The sequence below is a fragment of the Notechis scutatus genome, chromosome 4 (genome assembly GCF_049901735.1).
Source record: "Notechis scutatus isolate UNSWTSFEM ecotype Mainland chromosome 4, rNotScu1.2, whole genome shotgun sequence".
Taxonomy (NCBI): domain Eukaryota; kingdom Metazoa; phylum Chordata; class Lepidosauria; order Squamata; family Elapidae; genus Notechis; species Notechis scutatus.
Window position 1 is genome coordinate 115,485,660 of NC_142012.1, and position 22,975 is coordinate 115,508,634.

At 37.5% G+C, this 22,975-nt stretch overlaps 1 protein-coding gene across 39 annotated transcripts in view; it reads left to right on the forward strand.

The window, feature by feature from the left end:
* ABLIM1 (actin binding LIM protein 1) overlaps positions 1 to 22,975 on the forward strand; it is a 211,479-nt gene that overhangs the window by 76,286 nt on the left and 112,218 nt on the right. For all 39 annotated transcript variants that reach the window (XR_015749404.1, XR_015749401.1, XR_015749403.1 and 36 more), the window contains exon 2: positions 12,117 to 12,251. Coding sequence is in view for 35 of the 39 variants with exons in the window: in XM_087964508.1 (XP_087820634.1) it covers positions 12,117 to 12,251 (135 nt within the window). In the remaining 4 variants the exon portion in view is untranslated. The remainder of the gene's footprint in view (positions 1 to 12,116; positions 12,252 to 22,975) is intronic.

Here is a 22,975-nt window from a genome sequence, read left to right on the forward strand (position 1 = left end):
GGGGGAAAATAATTTAAACACACTAGGGGTTCACTACCTAACAAGGTACACGTTAAGAATTCTTTTGCATGTTGAAGTGCTGTTGAAACAGGTGATGGTAGTCTGAAGCAAATGATTTAATTTAGTGACTTTTAGATTTCTCTGAAGATTTATAGAAGAAAAATTCAGAGGACTCCCCCATTTTAGAAAAAAAAGATTGTTTCCAGAAATGATAAACCTCCGTAAAAGGTTGTTGTTGCAGGGGAAAATGGAACAATTTCTGTGTTTGCTGTTTGAGTTCCTAAATAAGAGTTTGATGTAATTCTAAATTAACAAAACAACAAGTGTGATTTTTGAACATGTATTGCGAAGTAATTTTAATTTTGCAGTTCTGGTGCATAAGTGGTAGAAATAAAATGCAGATATATCTTCATGGAACTTTTATTGTGAGAGATGTTGCAGAATTCTAGTTTGTCAGGCCTGCTTTAGAAGTACTGGAATTCTTCCAATAAAATGTTGGCAACTTCAGTTCAGCCTAGTTCGTGATTCTGTCAAGAAAGGTTCTTACTCAATGAAGGTTTTTTCCCCTTGAATAACTAGTTATTCAGGGAAAAATAATTTCACCAAGTAGTAACCTTTCTTCTAAGGAAACATTTAAGTTTGACTCTAGGGGATTTTGACTGATAGTCTGTGTCAAAAAGTCTATGCTCACTGTTTCCTATAAAACTCCATTTGGTACTTCTAAATTTAGGCCAGAACATTTCCACAAAAACCTTCCTAGACGGAAGATAGGTAGCAGGAATCTGGAAAACAGTTGTATGCAAAGCGTATGTTATTCCTATGGTATTTGAGTCTTTTTAATTTCAGAAAAATAAGAGGGCAGCTGAAACATTCATCTTACTGCCAAGAATTAGTGATGATTACAAATGGCTTTAGTATTGAATGTTCCATAGTTGCTTTTCCAAGCTGCAGATACCACACTTTAACCATAGACGACACCCACTGACATTCTTCCCACACAAAGACTGTGGTGCTGTGAAAAATCACTTCGGTATAGCCTCTTATAGAATTCAGCACACACACCCTAATATTGCATATTAGAACTTCACTTAGGGAATACATTGCTTTCTATGCTCTTGCTTCTGTTGCCTCGGTGGAATTCCATTCCTTCAGAACATTCTAGAAGAATTTTGCAGTTCTGGTGCATAAGTGGTAGAAATAAAATGCAGATATATCTGCATGGAACTTTTATTGTGAGAGATGTTGCAGAATTCTAGTTTGTCAGGCCTGCTTTAGAAGTACTGGAAATTAATTGGGCAGTCATAAAACTGCAAGTTTCATTTTAATAAAATAAATGCTAAGTATCTTGACATAGTAAATGGAAATCAAATATATGTGTGTCTGACACTGTTGTTTCATGTCTTCTCACATTAATCTTATTCATTGAGAAGTATGTAGATATTCCAAAATCATTTTTCTTAACTCTCCTTTCTAGATATATCCAAGGACATTTTTTCCCTTACATATAAGGAGATGCAATGAAAAAAAAAAGAATCAGATTATGTGTACTAATGTATTTCTATCTGTGCTTTGAACTTCCATTCATCACACAATGTAACACGAGGTGTTCATGGACATTGGCATTTCTCTATTAACATCACTTGTTTAATGGAAGTCAACAATCTGAGTTCTCTCGTTGACAAGAGAATATTAAATTATTGTAATAATTTGAGTTTGCTTTACTAAAAAAGCTAGTCAATGTATAAAGCATGTGTGAACCTTAATTCTAAATTCTGTAGCAATTTTGTTTCTTAGAAGGGCATTCATCTTGCAAATGTCATGATTTATAAGTAGACCCATAATACGTTGAGGGTTGTGTTTGTTGTTTTATAATGTCACTAATGCTGTAGCATTTTGTAGAGAACATTTCTTCATTAGTATAATAAATGAATTTAATCAGCTTCGACTTTTAAGGTGGTGCCTTTATACCCTAACTGGAATTAAGAAGAAGAACATCATTACATAATTTTACACAGTCGACTTCTAAGATTAAATTCCCCAACTTGTCCTGGCTTTTCTTCTTTTTCTTTGTTCATTGGCCCATATCTAATACTGCTATTTTTGCATTTGCTTCTGGCACTGTCAACATAACACACAATTTAACAATGTCCTGTTAGGAATAAATGTATTATTTCCAAACAAGGCCTCTAGTATTTCCCTGACTGTACAAGTTAGCACCTGTGATGTGTATTAATGCATATATACTAAGCATTTTGAAAATATGCCTCAGTATAAAATTCAGGAAATGATTGAATATTTTGCGTAGATGTCTTTAGCAGAATTTATTTTCTCTCAAATAATTTTCCACTGCAGATAATACTGTTGAAAAAAATAATTACTGTGAATAAAGTAGGATTATATTTACAATTGGTTCTAATTCTTCCTCAGTTGTAGAACAATTTAAGAGACATAGTGAATATGAGGTAACATACTAAATTCAAGTACATTTTCAAAAGATATGAGCAACTTCAGAAACAAAGCATATTATAAAAAACAATAGATTGAAAAAGGTGACATGCCAGAGTATTTCTTTCACATTCTTTTTTTTAAACTTTCCTCATCTAAATTTAAGGTTTTTTTGTGTTTGTAGAATATTCAGACTATGTTCTTGAAAGCTGGCATTCTTCAAAGGTTTATCACACCTTAATAATAACATAGAGAAGAAAAGCAAGGAAAGATGAGCTTTCCTAAGATGCCAATCCCCATCCCATAACAAATACCACAGTTAGGGCAGAGGTCAGATTTTTTTTTTCTCCCTTAGGGGCATCATTGGATCCTGGCCTACTATAAACTTTACCAGTGGTGGGATTCAGCCAGTTCATACCACTTCAGGAGAACCCGTTGTTAACTTTCTGAGCAGTTTGGTGAACTGGTTATTGGAAGAAATTATTAGGGCAGAGAACCGGTTGTTAAATTATTCGAATCCCACCACTGGACTTTATCAAATGATTTGTTCAATACTTAAATCAATTAATACAAACATTTGCATTTGTTATAATGGTGACACTGAGTTGTATGAAACAGAGGAATATAGAGATTGTCTTAAAGAAGAATTCAGCACCATTCGATAGTATCAGCTTAACCCTTAAAGGGAGGAGGGAATGAAAAAGAAATGTAAGACTGTGCAGTCTTGAGGTTCCTTATTATAATAAGAGGAGGAGGTGCTGTCAGGTTTTCAAGATTCTGTTATTGTACTCTCCAGTAATAGAATAGAGGTCTAATATGTGTTCTATGTGTTGATATGTTCCTTCAATAAGTTATTTGTGTATCCCTTTATATGACATCATGAAAAAAAATAAAGTGCATTAAAGCTGTACTGTCGGTTACATTAAGACATTTAGAAGTTGAATAATTAGAGAAGATGCTAATAATGCCATTTGGTTTAAAATTGATTTCATGTATAATTATATAAGGTTGTGTTATGTGCTTTAGGGCAATGAAGGCAATATTTTCTGATGTTCGATATATCCAAACAACCAACAACTCTTTTATTACCACATATTGGTACGGTAGTTGACTTATGATTTGAACTTTCTATAGGCCATACTTCAGTAAGAATGCCTGTTTGAAGACCAGTGTTGTAAAGCTGCATTCTGGAGAGTATTTATCTACTTTTAGAACCCTTTTCAGGATGCCTGGCAAATAAATTGGATGTGTGTGTTATTCTCTAAATGGAGGTTTGGGGGGAAAAAAGCTTACTGTAAAATATGACCTCATCTTTTCTTCTGCCTGGTGTCATTTTCAAGCTGTGTCACTATATCTGGGGAAAACATATGAAGTGCTGATCTTAGCAGATAGATACACTCTAGATATGTTTAGATCATGAGCATTCTTTTATTCTCATTTTCTGGGTGAATAATGGTCAAGATAATAGCCTCATTGTCTTTGTCACTTCATTGTCTTCTGAGGGGAATAGTGACCCTGTGCAAAAAGAGTTCAGTAAGTACGCATTATACTGATTATTGTTAATTAAAGACAAATATATATTAAAATGGTATCTAGAAGAAAGGGTACTGGTCATTGTCTTATAAGATAAGTTTTTTAGATCATTCTCGGGAAAAGGGGGAAAAAAATGAAATCAACTTCATTGTAGCCTATTCAGTATGAAGTCCTTTTCTGAAATGTCTGGCTTCCTCCAAAAGTGCATGTTACTTCTTCTCTTCTTACAATCCTACAGAATGTTTTAAAAAAATTTTTATTCATACATGGTTTGGGCTGATATTAATTATGGGCTTTATCAAAGGATGTATGTAATTGTGTGTTTTAATCTGATATGTTCTGTCATGTTAAACAGTCTACAACTCATGTAGCCATCAATAGTCATCCTAAATAAATTATTCCAAAATGGAAAAATATAGATTATTATATAGTATTTACAGTCATAGGTTGTATCCTAAAAAGCTGCATGAGATCTTCAAAATCAAGTCCACATTATATGGAGTGACTAATGTGTTGTAATGTGCAACCTGTTAAATAGGTATCAGGAACTGGATCTTATCACATGAATGCCTTGTTAAAATTTACAATGCATAAGGTCACTTTCATGAGTGAAACCACAATGCTGTTATTATTTCTGGGTTCCTTTTATTTTTCACAAACTTCTGTAGAATTAGAATAAGAGTTTAGTAGTTCTTTCAGAGTGTTGTGTATTCAACATTCAATGTTTGATGCATAAAGAATATTATATCCATTTAATTAGAAGATGCTCTAAAATAAAATAAAATCCCACCGGTCTTAATAGGGTTGATGCTTAGTAAAAATGTTCAGTAAATGTTTGATTGTTAGTAAAGTGAACAAATATTAGAACAAAGTAGAAAACCTGATTCCCTCCAAATGTTTGGAAATATAAGTACCATTAACTTTGGCAATATGAAGAATTATAAAAGTTGTAGTCCCAAATGTAAAGAGTTGGTTGCTGCCTCTCTGTATTAATTAGATTTATGGACATTTTCTGATACAAATGATTAACTGACTTCCCTAGGTCACTTTTCACTCTAGATAGGGTGTGTGTGCATGAATCATGGTCACATTAATTTTTCTGTATGTGACCAATCAACTCCTTTAATTATTATAGATTAATCTGTAAAACAAAGCAAGTTGGAATCAATTGCAAATTATTCATCATGTGTAGGTAGTTACTCAAAGAAAAGCTTATAATTTTAACCAATTTCTCTACCATAAAATCAACTGCACAAAAAGAACTAAATGTTGATATAGTGCTAAAAATTATATTATTTTTTATCATCTCTAACCATTTGAACATGAGAGGCTTTTATGTCTGGGATGAAAGTTGCAGTTTCTTCACAGTCAGAAATTTTCTGGCTTTCCTGTTAATTTCTTCCTCCTCGGAACTTGTGATGTCTTTCAAGGTATTGCTTATAGAAATCAAGGTAAATCAATTGGAAATGAAGACCGTCATTAGGGTTCTTATGCAGAGATGTTTTGCTTGCTATTGATGCTTCCTCTAATACAACTTTACCTTGGTGAAAGATTGAATGGTAACAGCTAAGTCTCCCTAAAGTAATGTGTTAGAGATGTTTCGTCTTTTCACAGAGGTACAGGTAGTTCTTGACTTAAAACAATTCATTTAATGATGATAGTATGAAATTACAGCAGCCTTGGAAAGGGTGCTTTATAAAGCACTTCAGCCATCACAAAATACTGCCACGTGATCATGATCTGTTGACACATCCAGTTGTGAAGTATCACTCAATCATATCATCACCATTTGCAATCTTGTATGCCAGTTTCCCTCCAAAGCCAATAGCTTTAACTTGTTGCCGCATATCAAGTGGACTCCAGCACATCTCTGGGAAATGGCTGAAAAGGCTGCCTGCTGAATTTCCTTGGTGGGATGTAGAAAAAAGCTCCATTCCTACGTCTTGCTGAAGGAGTTCCTATCAGTGCATGAAGGAAAGCTGAACTCCTATAGCAGGCAGTTCTTTCAACCAGCTTCCAGAGATGAGGAGAAGCCCAAATCCAAGCAGGGAATCTCCACTCAGGCAGCATAGTAAAAGGACTGTGGGATGCTTCGGGTGGGTGGGGGAAGCCCAGCACAGAACACGCACCGGTGTCTTTCTGTTCAGGGGCTGAAAATCGTGCTTGGATTTCAACAGAGAGGGTTTTCAGCTCCTGAGCAGAGCTTTTCAAAACATTCATTCATTGAGTCATTCTGGTACTTCCTGGTACTGCCTTTGCTTATTTCATGAGATCTCGTTGACCTCAAGCAGCGGTGCTGGGATTGTGGTTGTTGAGCGAAGCAGTCATGTGATGTCTTGTTTAATCATTGCTTTGTCATCACCAAAATTCCAGTCCCAATTGTGGTTGTAAGTCAAGGACCGCAAGACAATAAGCAATGAAGGGAAGCTCATCAGAGGAAAATTCAACCTGGAAATAAGGAGGAATTTCTTCATAGTGAGAGCAATTAATCAATGGAATAGCTTGCCTTTCAAAGTCGTGAGTGCTTTATCACTGGAGGTTTTCAAGAAAAGATTGGACAGTCATTTGTGCAAAATGGTATAAGGACTCCTGCTTTCTCTAGTCCCACTTGGGGGTTGGACTAAAAGACCCTCAAGGTCACTCCCAGCCCTATGATTCTGTGATTACCTACTCCCACATGGCTTTGATTGTTACCAGCAAATTAGTAAAGAGAGGATAGAGGAAAGGCTCAGGTTGTAGACCAGTCTGCTTAATGGCACTTAGGCAGCCTTTGGTGACTGATCACCAGTTATATTTTTTCCCCAATCCTTCTCTATTAAGCCTAGCCCTTACCTATAAAATCATGAGAACATTAAAGCTTGCTGCAATCATTTCCTCTGTATCCCGTTGGCCTAATAAAAGGCATAGCGTCAGTTGTGGATATCAGATATTTTTGGCTCATGCAGCTGATGTTGCTTTTTGATATCATTTCAGAATTCACATTAGATAATTTGTATTCCTACCAAAGTGGAATCTATTCCATTCAGATACAGTAAGCACAAACTGAATACCTGGCACATTTGATTGTTTAAATTGACTCAGAGGTCAATATGACCTATAGTACATTTGATATGCTTGAAGAATTAAAAAAAACACTAGAGGTGAAACTTGAAAAATAAATGAAAAAGTTCATTTATTTCAGTAATGCAACTTAAAAGGTGAAACTAATATAAGAGATAGACTCATTACATACAAAGCAAGACAGTTCAAGCCATGATTTGTCATAATTGTGATGATTATGGCTTACAGCTCATGAAAACCCCAAATCCACAATCTCAGAAAATTAGAATATTACATGCAATCAATAAAACAAGGATTATACATAGAACAATATCGGACCTCTGAAAAGTATAAGCATGTATATGTACTCAGTACTTGGTTTGGGCCCCTTTTGCAGCAATTACTGCCTCAATGCGGCGTGGCATGGAAGCTATCAGCCTGTGGCACTGCTGAGGTGTTATGGAAGACCAGGATGCTTCAATAGCAGCCTTCAGCTCTTCTGCATTGTTCGGTCTCATGTCTCTCATTTTTCTCTTGGCTTCTCTATGGGGTTCAGGTCAGGCGAGTTTGCTGGCCAATCAAGCACAGTAATCCCATGGTCATTGAACCAGGTTTTGGTGCTTTTGGCAGTGTGGGCAGGTGCCAAGTCCTGCTGGAAAATGAAGTCAGCATCCCCATAAAGCTCATCTGTGGAAGGAAGCATGAAGTGCTCCAAAATCTTCTGGTAGATGGCTGCGTTGACCCTGGACTTAATGAAGCACAGTGGACCAACACCAGCAGATGACATGGCTCCCCAAATAAACACAGACTGTGGAAACTTCACACTGGACTTCAAGCATCTTGCAGTGTGTGCTTCTCCATTCTTCCTCCAGACTCTGAGTCCTTGGTTTCCAAATTAGATGCAAAAGTTGCTCTCATCAAAAAAGAGGACTTTGGACCACTGAGCAACAGACCAGTTATGTTTTTCTTTAGCCCAGGTAAGTCGCTTCTGACATTGTTTGTTGTTCAGGAGCGGCTTGACAAGAGGAATACGACATTTGAAGCCCATGTCCAGGATCCGTCTGTGTATGGTGCTCTTGATGCACTGACTCCAGCCTCAGTCCACTCCTCATGAAAGTCCCCAACACTTTTGAATGGCCTTTTCCTGACAATCCTCTCCAGGCTGCGGTCATCCCTGCTGCATGTGCACCCTTTTCTTCCACACTTTTCCCTTCCACATATCTTTCTATTAATGTGCTTTGATACAGCACTTTGGGAATATCCAACTTTGTTTGCAATTACCTTTTAAGGCTTTCCTCCTTATGGAGGGTGTCAATGATGGTTTTCTGCACAACTGTCAGGTCAGCAGTCTTTCCCATGATTGTGATTCCTACTGAACCAGACTGAGAGACTATTTAAAGGCTCAGGAACCCTTTGCAGGCGTTATGGCTTAATTAGCTGATTAGAGTGGGACACTTTGAGCCTAGAATATTGAACCTTTTCACAATATTCTAATTTTCTGAGATTGTGGATTTGGGGTTTTCATGAGCTGTAAGCCATAATCATCTCAATTAAGACATATCACGGCTTGAGCTATCTTGCTTTGCATGTAATGAGTCTATCTCATATATTAGGTTCACCTTTTAAGCTGCATTACTGAAATAAATGAACTTTTGCACAATATTCTAATTTTTTGAGTTTCACCTGTAAGAGCTAGTTACAACAGAAAGTGAATGAAAGCCAAGCATTGCAGAGCATACTTAGTAGGACAACAAAGATAGTGTTAGACTGAAGTCCCCCAGCTATTGAAAAAATATGTATATCTAAAGATTTTGATTGCATACTGAAGCACTTTTAAGTAAAAAATAGAAAGAAAAAGAAAGAAAGAAAGAAAGAAAGAAAGAAAGAAAGAAAGAAAGAAAGAAAGAAAGACCACATTTGGTTAAAATGTAGTAGTAGTAGTAGTAGTAGTAGTAGTAGTAGTAGTAGTAGTTATGATTGATAAGAAATCATCCCCACTCCTCCTTTATTTCATATTTAATAAATTCCTTTCTGCATTATGTTGAAAAATTATAATTCAGTCCAATAACAGCTGAAAGGTTTGTAAAGACACATCTAAGCCTTTGGAAACATGTATAACCTGATTTCTGCAGATTGTACAATTCTGGTATAAATCAAAGCATGAGAGCACACACACACTATATATATATATGCAGCAGTGTATGCACACGCTATAAAAAATGGTCGTACTTTATACAACCTTTCCCAGTCTGGTTTCCTTCAATTTTTATTCCAACCCCATCTATCATACTGGCTGAGAGGTATGAGAGATGAAATTGAACCTATTTCTTGGTGTTATAGTATTGTGTACAACAGGTTGTAACTCTTACACAGAAATGCATTTTTGTTGACATTTTGCAGTATATGAGGTGGCACTGAAAGAAACCAAATCACTGTTGAGGTGGTAACCAAGTATCAATGGAATAAATTTTCTTTTTCATACTGTTTATTCAGTTTGGAAAGTTAAGGTTAAATTCTGAGTCTGGCTGATCTGAACTATTTTGGAGGAGGAGAAGAGGATATGGTGGAGGAAGAAGAAGAGATGGTGGAGGAAGAAGAAGATGCAGAAGAAGACGCAGAAGATGAAGATGAAGGAGAAGGAGAAGGAGAAGGAAAAAGGAGGAGGAGGAGGGGAGGGAAGGGGAAGGGGGAGAAGAAGAAATGGGAGAAGTTAATATTTTCTAACAGGATGATACAGAAGGAAACTCTGTTATTTGTTTATTCATGTAATGGTTTCTAGAAATGTGACCATTTCATTTCATTGGTCTAGTCTAGCATAAGTTTTCCTGTTCTTATAGCTAAGCAATGTATTATCTACTATTTATCTACTACTGTCCATCTTTGCAATTTTTCTGGAAAAGTAATACTGATCAAGTGAAATAAGGGCCAGTCCTATCCTTAGGGAAGAGTGGCCAATTTATGAGCAGATTTTTGAGGGTCATCGTGGTTTTGTATATGATTTGTTATTACTTTACAGTAGTACACCGTTACTGATGGGGATTTCTTATAAGATTGGATGCAGAATGGAGGCATCTTAGCCATGGAAGTTGTTGTGGATTAAAACATGAACACTGCCCTGAGCTCTGGAATGAAAGGCAGGGAATAAATAAATAAAATATTTTCCTGGTTTGGATACTTTTTACAGTGAACTGTAAAATAATAAGTCTGTGGCTAGAAGCACCACACATGTGCCTTTGCAGGTATTAGTACCTCTCATGAACTTAGTATCTGGTTACTGAGTTCATTGAGATTATAGCAGAAAACCAGAATTTCCTCTTTACAGTGTTACCACCTGACGTCATTTGTAATAATGATTGTGATAAGACTAACAATTTATCTTAAAGAGGCCCTGGCTGATTTTAACGAACATCTTTTGAAGGTGAAGCTACTAAGTAAATTCTGGGCTCATCGGAAGCCTCCTGCTTCCTTTAATGCTTCAGAACTCATGTTGTTTTATTTATGATTAGAATCATATGCGCTATTGTAATCCTTAGACTGCTATAACATAAGAATAATTCCAAAAATATGTTACTAGAGAGGACATCAACATTACAGAAACTTAATAGAATCTAAGCAACTGACATCAGGCAGTTATGCTACAAGTTCTACATGTTGGAGTTTTCATGTTAATGGATTCTAAGTGAATACTTATTTTTAATAGCTTGGCCTTTCTCTTTTATACACCCATTTATTCTTTTGTACTATATAAATAATGTATCATGGCTGCTACTAGTTACTGTCATCATGTTTTTGGGGAAAGACAATAACCCAATCCTTAAGTTTCAGAAATAGAACTTTTTTACTTAGAGATAGGAAAGCTCATTGAAGGCTATGTTACACCAAAGTCTTTTTTAGAAATAATTATCTAATTAAAATATTAGTTGGCATTCCTTTGAGTCTTCAGTACTTACATGAATTAAATAAGAGAGGGCTGAAAATAGAATCTAAAAACTACTAGTCGGAGGAGGAAAAGAGGGAAATAATTTTGTATTCCTAGCAATTAGGTTCTACTCATTTGTTTAAAAAAACAGGGCATTTTTTTCTTGTCCTGTATAAAGTGCTTTAAATCAGATTCTGTAGACATGAAATTCTTTTTAAAAAAATAGAACTATTCATTATTCATAGGCATAGTGAATTAGAATTCTTTAGAATTCCTGCAAATTAGCAAAAAACAAACAAACAACCACACAGATTTCATAGGACATTCCAGTTGTTTTCCATGATTCCTTCCAGTGGACATTGCTGATAAATCTAAAGTTTTTGTCATGGTTTGCTGACTGTGTCATATGAACAAAAAAACCCGACTCGTTCCTTTTGAAACTATATCTTGTGGAAACATATTTTAATCGCTCTAGTATTTGAAACTGTTCATCCACTCTCATAGCCAAGTGCTTTATGAAGGTTCAGGATTATAATACTCTTAAGGACTATCCATAATGCCTTGGTCAACATAATGTGATTTGTGTTCTAAAGACTTGGAAGATACTAGGGTATGCTAGAGGATGGGTGTCCAATCTTTTGGCTGGGATCGCCTTGAGTGAACAAGAATTATCTTGGGTTGTTTATAAAATAAGTAATGCAGTTAATGTATATAAATCACATAATAATGTTAAAAGTTTATGATCTTGTCCACATTACTAGCTGTCCAGCATTGTTCTTTGTGGCTTCCCACTGAAAGGAGGCACTGTAGGAGCCAGAAGCAGAGTTGTATTATAGACAACAGTTAATGGCGGTCCTTTCTAGCTCTTTCTCCCTCTCCCTTTCTTCGCCTAGAGTTCGGAAGTATTCTCATGCAGAGGCTTTTGAAATTAGATTGTAATTTATATACATTTTGGTTTAATGTCACAGAAAATGTAATTTTTCAAACCCAATTGATAGGAAGTTATAGTCTGATCTGGTATGAGGAAATGACTTTGGAACATCACACAATATGGTTTCCATAGCTTTCCAATGAGAATTATAGAATATTTGTTGTTTTTAAAAATATGTCTTCTTTTGGTAATCTTTTATGAGAAGTAAAAAAAATCTGTACATTTAATATACAAAATTTGTTTTTCTAGTGGCCCACCCTCAGGAGCCTCATCACTCCACAGAGAAGCCTGTCATCCACTGCCACAAATGTGGGGAGCAATGTAAAGGAGAAGTACTTAGAGTCCAAGCCAAGCATTTTCACATCAAATGCTTTACCTGCAAAGGTACTGTGATTTTGTTTTATCACTAGCATCTCAGACAATGAAATTGTTTGTATTTCTTTAATCAGAAGATATTGTCTTAATTCCTATTATGGACCTGTGACTGGGTTTAGACCGATGAAGGAGGATATAGAAAATGAACATTACTTAAATGTACGAATAAAAGTATTCCTTATACTTGTGTCTTTGATATGTATACATGTCTTTGATATGTATGTATGTGTTTATTAATGAATGAATGAATGAATGGCTACTCATAATGGTGTTGATTGGGCAGCTGTATACTGTACATGCTATATTCATATTAATACAAAGGTTAATTTCAGCAGTTTTCAAATATTTCCACTTTTGAAATTTTACAGTTTACATTAACTTGTTAACAAATATAAGAGTTAGTCAAGCCTTCAAAAAAGGTTTTATAGTGTGTGGGAACTTGCATAAAGTACTCCTTGTACCATTAAAGCATATTTAAGCAAAAAGCATATTTTCCGGGCTGGCAATTGGAAATGTGCTTTGAATGTAGCTGGTTTGTATGTGCTCTTTCCATGTTATAAAACATCTGTCAGGACTCCGACATGCTTTAAATATGACCCCAAATAGCTTTAATAAGCCCCCAAGCACACATACACCCATCTGTGTATGTCTGAAAATGTAACTAATAGATAGAATAAGCAAATTTATCCAAATTTATCAAAAGTCTTATTTGCCTCCTTTTGAAAAATGGTTAATTCAAAGACTGGCAAAGAGCACATGTCAGCAATTCAATGCAGTGTATAAGGTATTGCATATTCAGTTGTGTGCTAAAATATGTATAACTACTATTTCTGTTGATTGGGGTTGGCTGTTAATCTGCCATCTGATGCTCCATCTGCTTTCACGAAAGATTATCAGGTTTACCAGGGACTGGTACTTTGTTGGACTACTTTGGTGGTTGTGAAACAATTCTGCTAATAAATGCTTTTGGTGCAGCAAGAACTTCAGTTAGAGGATCTTCAGATCAAATCATTGGGCTTTACATTTGTTGATCTCAGTTTATAATATGTTCTTTGCGATATGTTTCTCTAAAATGAGCCCCTTTATTTCAGAAACACTCCACCTTTGGGAAATTTAGCTCTTTCATAACGCATTCATTTTTTTTCATGGAAGTTATATGATATGAGCTTGAGTTCCAGTCAGGTATTACTTTCATTATGGTACTAGTGATGTGAAAAAAGTCTGTATCTCATCCTCAGTCTTGACTTTTACCTTGCTTAATACTTTGGGAAATTTTCTGCCCTTTACAAATTTTGTATTTTGGCACAAGACTCTATTTAAGCAAACTTTCCTTTCCTTTCCCAGTTTATTAGTTATGACTAGGGTGTTCATCTAGCTTTTGAATAGATAGGAGCAATGGTTAAAAATGACATGCTTCATGTTCACCCAGAGGAATAATTGATTCCAGATCTACAGTCATATGAAAGTACAAGACTCAGCATTTATAGCCACTCGGCTCATCTATTCCAGTTAGTTTCTGTATATGGAATGGAGGAAAGACAACTTGTTCTTTTTCTGAGACTGCAAAGTATCTTGGGGCACCCTTAATTTCTAATTTGATCATGGAACAAACTATGCTTAGAAAAATTAAGCTTCACTCTCCCCAATGTGGATGTCATGGCTAAGATTATTGTGAACCAAGAAGGGAGGATGCAGTTGAAGAAGGAAATCCACAAGGTATTTCCAGTGGTCTGAGACATCACTGTTTTCTTATGCTTAAGGATTGATTTATTAAATTTGTATCTCGCTTCTACCAGAATGTTAGTACTATTGACAAACAGAACTGTATTAAAATGGACATATATGCATTTTTACATATTATTTTTCTATAAGGTCAAATATATGTTTCCCCTTACCATGGTGGTGCAGTTATTAGAATGGAGTAATGCAGGCTAATTCTGCCGACTACAGGAAGTTTGTTTCTGATTCTATCCTTCTGAGGTCAGTAAAATGAGGACCCAAATTCTGACTCTGTAAACAATTTAGAGATGGCTGTAAAATGGTACATAAGTTTAAGTGCTATTGCTATTTATGAAGGAATTTAGATAATTTATGACCTATTGGGTTATCTTTTTAGAAATACTTACCTACCCTTCCCTCACCCTCCCTGACTTTCCTTCACACCCTTACACAGCTCTCACATTTCCACATAATTTCCTAAAACCATGAAGTATCTATCACACACCCTGATGCAAGCCATATAGTACCCTGCACATCCTCTCCAATGGACACAGCACCTCCCCTGCAACTCCATGCACCCTTCATTATCTTCCCATTCAGCAGCAACTATTTACCTACCTGCCAGCCTAGGACTTCTGACTTTCTCCCAGCTTCCCTGTTGATTTTCCTTGTGCAAAGCTGCTAGAGAGTCTTGAAAATGAAAATCATATGAACGTGGCTAACTAGGGAAACATGGTGGCGTTGAAGTGGCCATAGCTTTTCCAAATTTCAATCTCCTGAGAGTAATGGATCGCAGAGTATGAATGCATTCTGTAAATTAGCCCATCTGAAGTATCTTGGTTCAAAAATGGTTGCTCTGTGTTGCAGTCTTTAGCCCAACTGAAGCTTACAAACAGATATGAAAGTTTTAGTATTACATAGGTTTAACGTGTCCAAATTCATAGCAGAATATACTGTATGCTTATTTCTATCACTGCTTTATATGCTGTGCATTAATTAAGATTCAAATTTCTTATCCCCTCAGCTTCATTAGCATTAGGTCTCTTATTAGAAGAACACTTTTAATTTGTCATTTCACAAGGTGATAGGTTGCCTGAGGAACATTTTTGTAGCTCCTCAAAGAGTGCTATCAATTTTTCTCAACTAAAAAATAACTTGCTTCCTGGGCTGCTTGAGTCTTTGTTTTGCTTTTTTTCCCTTTGCGCAAAATGCAAATAAAGCTTTGTGTTATTTTCTTTTTAAATCTATTCATTACAAATATTGGCTGTATTTTTAAGTACAGTATAGAGTTATAGCAGATCTTTTAAAATCTAGATGCCAGAAATATTGGAAAAGGCAACTGCTTTGATTATAATGCACAAATTTCTATATATCTCTTACGGGGATTATATATTCTCTTTTTAGGGCCGTCTCAGTCATTTCTTTTGAAATTCCTGTGAAATTGCCATGCAGACATTGACCAGTAATCACTATGCAAAAAATAAAGTGTTTAACTGAATAATATCCCCCACAAACCCACCGATAACTGATGACTGTTTTTCTATGTGGCATGTGGTGTAATTGTGGAACATAGATGTGCGTAAAAATATGTAACTTGATCATTTCAAGTTAATTATTACAAACCAAATATAAATATTTTCGTTAACTGCTTTCCATGGTTTTCAATAGAATTTACACGAGATACATAAAATAGAAGATATCTTCTCTTACCTAGTGTATTCATTTTAAATAAAAGAACAAACTGTGATAGTGGTAAATAACTCAGGATGGTTTCACTTGCTAATGCAAGTTTACTTATTGAACGGGAGAGAATCAGGGTTGTGTAGCTGCTTTGCCTTGCTTTATAATCATCCAATTATTGAATAGTTTAAATAAATAAATCTTTGTTAAATTTGCCCTTGATCTGAGAATAATGACAAAATGGTCTTTGGGGACTGATCAGAGGCTTATATTCCCTCTCTAGTTGTATTTCATCCCATAAAATTTCACTTCTGCTGGCAGAAAGTGAGCACCTCTGATACAGTTTAATAGAAGACATATTATTTCCACTTTGGGGTTAACTTTGTGGTTAACTTTGGGGCATTGTTGTTGTAGATTAAGATATTTATAAGCTGGTAATATATTAATCATTTCCAGTGAGTTGCCAAATTAGAGTCACATGGGTAAGAGTGAATAACCTCTCCAAGGATAAAGAGAAAGACAGGTGTCTCAGTATGATGCACCACAATTACATAAATATATTTTGCCATATTAAATTTCATCAGATTTTATATTTGCAGCTCTTCCAAATTTTATAAAATGACATTATTGTGTGATTAAGATCCATTTACTAGAATTGCATATGAACTTAAGGAATTGGTCCACCATTGAGAGGTAACTGGACACTCAAACTGGGAAGTTTGCTGGATGTGTGAAAGACATCACATTGTTGGATTTCAGTTTTTATTTTGACTAGTAAATAAATTAAATTCTAATCCATAATCTCATTATGTAAAAACCCATCTTTCTTATTAAGTAACCAATGAGCATTATATTTAGGATTATAACCACTAACAAATCATTAGCTAATCCTATGAATTCATACCATACGTTCCTTTATTGTGTGAAAAGTGATATATAGAGCTGTCTGTAATAACATTTGCCCAAATGTCCAATTATGTACCATGATCCTCCTGCTAATGCAGTGCTGCCCTGCAATTTTTATCTGAGAAAAAACATCTATACAAAAATCTTAATTCGTGTTTGCATAATCGTAATATTTGAATTGTCTATTAAATAGGTCAGGATTGAATTGTGGAGTCCTTGGTGCTCTTTGAACCTGGTTGAATGTTTGCAGAAGTTTTGTTATCTGATTAGGTAACATCTTCAGTACTAGAAAGGAATGGGCTTTACTGTCAGTTTATATACAGTAATTTGTCCTGTGAGTGTTGTTGGGGTGAAGTTCTTCCTGGGCTACTTGAGTCTTTTAGTTTATTTAAGGGGGCTTTAGTTGGTTTGTGTGCTGCAATGATGTGGTATGGTTATAATAGTTGGTTATTTCTGAGATGTTTTTGTTGAATGGCAGCATTATTATTTTCATAGGTTGGTTGTGATGGAGTGGGTTGAGCAGACAGGAATTTTTTGATAAAATTGTGGCAGGTATCTATTATCTATTATCTATGATATCATATGATATCATATCATCATATCATATCATATATTATATTACATTATATTGATGTTGCATGGGCTGTCTGTTTCCTTTTTCTGGTGTCCAGGGTTGCTGCAGTATGTTTGCGCTCACCCTAATAATGTTCTGACACAGGTTTTCTTGTGGAACATTGGGTGACTTTGATAGAGGAGTGCTTAGTGTGGGTGGCTGTGGTGGCACAGGTGGTAAGACACTGGGCCTCCGGACCATTGAGGTTGGCAGCCAAGCGACTTGATTCACGTGAGTGAATAAACCATGAATAAACCATGGAGGGACAAGAAAGGAGCCTCTCCGGACCAGCATTCAGGCATCCCGTGGATAAAGATTACACTGCCCCCAAAAAATCCTTTTACAGAGGCAGCTGGTGATCCCTGTCTTAACACGTGCCATACGCTAAATAAATAAAGTTTGAGTAGATTTTTGATAGTTTTTAAATTCTAATTTGCAAACATTTCCTTGGCTGATTAAGATACCTAGGAAGGATTGTGTGTTGTCTCCTCTTTCCTTGTGAATTTTATTCCTTTGAAGATGATGCTGTTTCATGTGTTTTTTTCAACATGTTCCTTTTTTATTCCAACAAAGGTTTCATCTTCACAGCAGATGCATACATTTGGTTGTATGCGTGGGAGTGCCATAGTTTCTAGATGTTGTATTACAGTCTGTGCTGTTAATCCTGAGAGAGGTGAACCCATGGATGTTCCTTTGATTTGTTGATGTGTTTGTCCATCAGTCTGAAAGTAGTTAGTGAGGCAGAGGTGATGAGGCCCATGATTTTATTGATTTGTTGTCATACATGTACAAGGTAATAAGTACAGTATAAGTATGAACATAAACAAGAACAAAGGGAGTAAATACAGATAAGTGGGGACAGTAAGACAGGAATGGTAGGCATGCTGGTGCGCTTATGCCCCCTTTAAGGACCTCTTAGGAATGGGTGAGGTCCATGGTAGACAATTCGAGGTTGAAGCTGTGAGGAGTTGAGGCTGTAACAACGGAGTCAGGTAGGGCATCCCAGGTGTTGACCACTCTGTTGATGAAGTCGTATTTTCTGCAATTGAATTTGAAATGGTTTACCCAGAGTTTATATCAGTTGTTTGCCCGTGTTATTATTGTGATTGAGGTTGAAGAAGTCATTGACAGGTAAGATGTTGTAACAGACAGTTTTGTGTACTATGCTTAGATCGGACTGCAGGTGGCGCAATTCTAGATTGTCCAGGCCCAAAATGTCAAGTCTGGAGGCATAGGGAACTTTTCTTGAGAAATACCTCTGAACCTGCTCAATTGTGTTAATGTCCAATATACAGTGCAGATTCCAGGCGGACAAGCTATATTTGAGAATTGGTCTGGCAAAGGTTTTGTATGCCCTAGTTAACAATTCAATGTTGCCAGAGAAGAAGCTTTGTAAAATAAGGTTAACAACTCTTAAAGCCAAATGTTTCTGAGTGCAGGAGTTGCAGATTACAAGATAAATTTTTCCTGAAACCAAACTGCTTGTTAGAAAGTAGGTTGTTTGTTTCTAAATGTAGGGTGATGGATTGATTTATAATTGATTCCATGACTTTACAGGTGATGCAACACAGTGAGATTGGTCTGTAATTTTCTGATAGGCTAGAGTCTCCCTTTTTAAAAATAGGTATGACCATGGCTAATGACCATAAGTTGAGGAAGAAGCTGGTTCTGAAAGATACCTCATAGATTGTGCTTAGAGGTTTGGCTAGGGTAGTGGCAAGCTTTTTTAAAAAGTAGGCACATAATCCATCAGGGCCAATAGATAGGGATCAGTGGTGAAATTCAAAAAAATTAACTACCGGTTCTGTGGCGTGGCTTGGTGAACATGGTGTGGCTTGGTGGGCATGGCAGGGGAAGGTTACTGTAAAATCTCCATTACCTTCACACCCCACTAACCTGCTTTCCAGCTCCGTTATCCTGTGCAGGGCAACCAAAGAAGACCCAGCTGATCAGCTGGGACTTGGGAGGCAGAGAATAGATGGGAGCAGGGCCAGTCAGAGGTGGTATTTGCCAGTTCTCCTAACTATTCAAAATTTCCGCTACTGGTTATCCAGAACTGGTCAGAACCTGCTGAATATCACTTCTTATAGGGATGGCTTTAGATTACGTAGTGCTGTTTCAACGTTAACTGCTGCAAATTCAATATGTAGTAAGTATTTACAATTTGTTGTGGTGTGACTAGGAAGTGAGGAGCAGCAGCCATTGCGGTCGACCAAGACTGAACCGAAGAACTTATTTAAGAGGTTGGCCTTTATAGCTTCATTGTTACAATCTTCACTGTTATGCCTTTTAGGGGTGGGGTAGATTTTGAGTCTTTAAAAGTTTTGCATTAACGAAATTATAGAAGGCTTGGGAAAAGTTTGAGTTTAACAGCTCTTCCTCCTGTTTGCAATGGTGATTGGTACATTCGGCCTTTATCTGGCGGCATAAGGTTTTGTAGCGGTTTTTAAAATTACCTACATAGCCAGTTTTGTTTGCTTGCCAAAGAGAGTTTTTTCTTGGATTGTAGCTTTCTTATTGATTTGGGTAATTTGTTTTTATTTTTGGCTTTAGGAGGTTTTTTTGGTACGTATAGATTAATGACTCTACTGACTTCAAGCAAAAAAAGTGTTATAATGGTGTTCTGCAGTATTACAACCTGTGAACAGACGTGCCAATCAAGAGATGTGAGGTCTGCAACTATGAGATCATAGTTGGCTTTTTTATAATTATAATTTGGAGGCCCATTATTATGATCCTTCTTTGCAAGGACTCAAGTTGAGACAAAACTCAACCATGCTGTGATCATTTTTGAAAAAAGTTTCATTAACTTGTAGGCCATAAATTTTGGGCATTTCAACCTTAGTGTATTTAGTTAGGTCGAGTGTATTGTGTAATATTGCTACCATTTGCTAATTTTGGTTCTGTGGATGTGACATTGAATGAAATCATAATTTCATCTTCTTCTACTCTTTGATTTTCTGGAGGAAATTCATTGAGGAATTGATAGAATATGCATGCCCTGCCATGAGATGATCTAGAGGAAGGGGATAGAAGGTGATTCATCAAATTTGCAGATGACACCAAGCTGGCAGGAACAGCCAACACCATAGAAGATAGGCTCAAGATATAGAAGAATCTCAACAGACTTAAATCCTGAGCCCTATCTAACAAAATGAAATTCACTGGTGAGAAAAGTAAGGTTCTACATTTAGGCAAAGATGATTATGGGACGGGAGGCTTAAACATGTGACGAATGGTTGCAGGAATTGGGTATGTCTTGTTTAATGAAAAGAAGGACTAGGGTGACATGATAGCAATGTTCCAATATCTAAGGGATTGCCACAAAGAAGAGGGGGCTAATCTATTGTCCAAAGCACCTGAAGGCAGAACAAGAAACAATAGATGGAAACTAATCTAGAAACCTAGAAGTAAGAAGAAACTTCCTGACAGTTAAGCAATTAATCAGTGGAACAACTTGCCTCCCAAAGTTGTGGATGTTCCAACATGGAAGATTTTTAAGAAGAGATTGGACAATCATTTATCTGAAAAGGGCTCCCTGCTTTAAGTAGGAGGTTGGACTAGAAGTTCCCTCCATTCAGTAATTCAGTAATTCTGTTATGGCCAAACTTTTAAAATGTTTTTTAGCTATGTTATTTGTTGGGAACCCTAGTGTTAGATCTGGGAGAGTGGGTGCAAGGAACGGAGACGAGGCATCGAATAGTGACTCAAAACTCTTTATTAGTGACTTCAGAACAGAGCGAAAATACTCGGGCAGCAGCAGCTCCTTTTATAGAGCTGGCTGCTGTATCATCAACAGCATCAACAGATTTGAGTTTGCCGCGCTTTGGAGCGTCCAATCACGGCGGCCCGCTATTAGCCAATCGGATTAGCCCAAAATGACCAATCACGATCCGCTATTCACGGACCAATCAAAAGTGCAGGATTACGATCCTGCCGTGGAAAGAAAACTATTAGAGTTGCAGGCTTACGAGTCTGCTTAGTTCGGAACACCCCTCCCCTCTAGGTTCCGTCTCGAGGGTGGGGTGATGTATTCTCGCAGGTAGGCAGGCCTTCGCACCTGTCTACCTGATTTGCGTTGCTCAACCAGTCTTTGCCCGGACTCTGGTTCCCGTGGGCTGTTTGTTGTGTCCCGCTGTAAGGGTGACCTGGCTTCTGCGCTGGGCGACTCGGGGGTGCCATCACTACTCCCTTCAAGGCTGTTCTCTGGATCCTCTGGGCTTGTTGATCCCGCTTTGCTGTTTCTCGGAGAGATGACCACCTGCCACGGCTCCTCTTCGAATGGTAAATATTCTGGGCTTGTTTGTACTGATTGTGGGATTTGTACTGATTGTGTTTGTACTGATTGTGTATTGGGTCAGGTGTTAGTTTGTTTTCAACCCCCTCGAGTTCCCTTCCCCCCCTGGTTTGGAGTTCAGGGTTTGTGAAGGGGGTAGGTGTCATCCTGGAGCGTAGTTGGTCGATGTGGCGCTTCCACAGTTTCCCATCTGTGGTTTCTAATCGGTAGGAACGGGGAGCCGTAAGTTGTGTTATTTTAGCGGGAACCCACAATGGGTCACCGGTAAAGTTTTTTGCGAAAACCGGGTCGCCTACCTTAAATGTGCAATATTTGCTGCTGGAACCCAGGGGCTTTTCCGGCGTGTAGGCAGGGTGCAGACGGTCGAGATGTGATCTAAGTCTCCTGCCCATCAGGAGTTCGGCTGGGCTTTTGTTCGTGGTGCTGTTTGGAGTAATATGTTGAAGGAGAAGCATCCTGGTGACTTTGTCGTGGATGTTTCCTTGTTCCATTTTGTGTAATGTTTTCTTTGTGAACTGGACCATGCGTTCAGCCCTACCATTGGCCGCAGGGTGAGCAGGCGATGTTAAGGCGTGGCGTATCCCCCGGTCTGTTAGGTACTGTTCAAATGGCAAAGCAGTAAATTGTGGGCCATTGTCTGAAACCAAGACATCTGGTAAGCCATGTGTAGCAAATAGTCTGTTTAATTTTTTAACGACTGCCTCTGTGGTGGTGCTCTTCATTTTGTGGACCTCGAGCCAGTTTTCCCCGGTCGATGTCTTAATTGGTAATCGTATGCGGCTAAAAATTCTGACCAGCGTGTCATTCTTGGCGATAGGATGTGGGGAGTTGGTTTATCCCCTGCCAAAATGCCAAGCAATGGTTTGTGATCGGTGATTATGGAAAAGGATCGTCCATACACGTACTCGTGGAATCGTTTGATTGCAGACACAATAGCGAGGGCCTCTTTATCTAATTGGCTATAGTTTCTCTCAGTTTTAGATAAAGTTCTTGAAAAAAATGCAATTGGTGCCTCCGTCCCGTTTGGCAGGACGTGGCTCAGGATGGCTCCTACTCCAAACGGTGAGGCGTCACAGGTGACAGTTAATGGTAGAGTCTCGTTATATTGTATCAATACAGCGTCTGATGTTAAAAGGTCTTTTACTTGCTGGAAAGCCTGCTCTTCTCGACGTCCCCAGAACCAGGAAGCTTTCTTGTCGAGGAGCCTATGCAGGGGTTCAGCAACGGTCGCCTTCTGGGGTAGGAAGATGTTATAAAAGTTAATGAGTCCCAGGAAGGCTTGGAGATCCGTCTTGTTTCTAGGTCTTGGGGTGTTTTTTATTGCAGCCAATTTCTTCTCAGTGGGGTGAATTCCTTGTTTGTCAAGCAGGTAACCAAGGAATTCAACCCTCTCAGTGCATAGCTGGCACTTTTCCTTCTTAACCTTTAGGCCTGCGTCTTTAAATTTTTGAAGGACCATCCTTAGGCGTTTTTCAAGTTGGCTTCTTGTGGGGGCGGCTATCAAGACATCATCGAAGT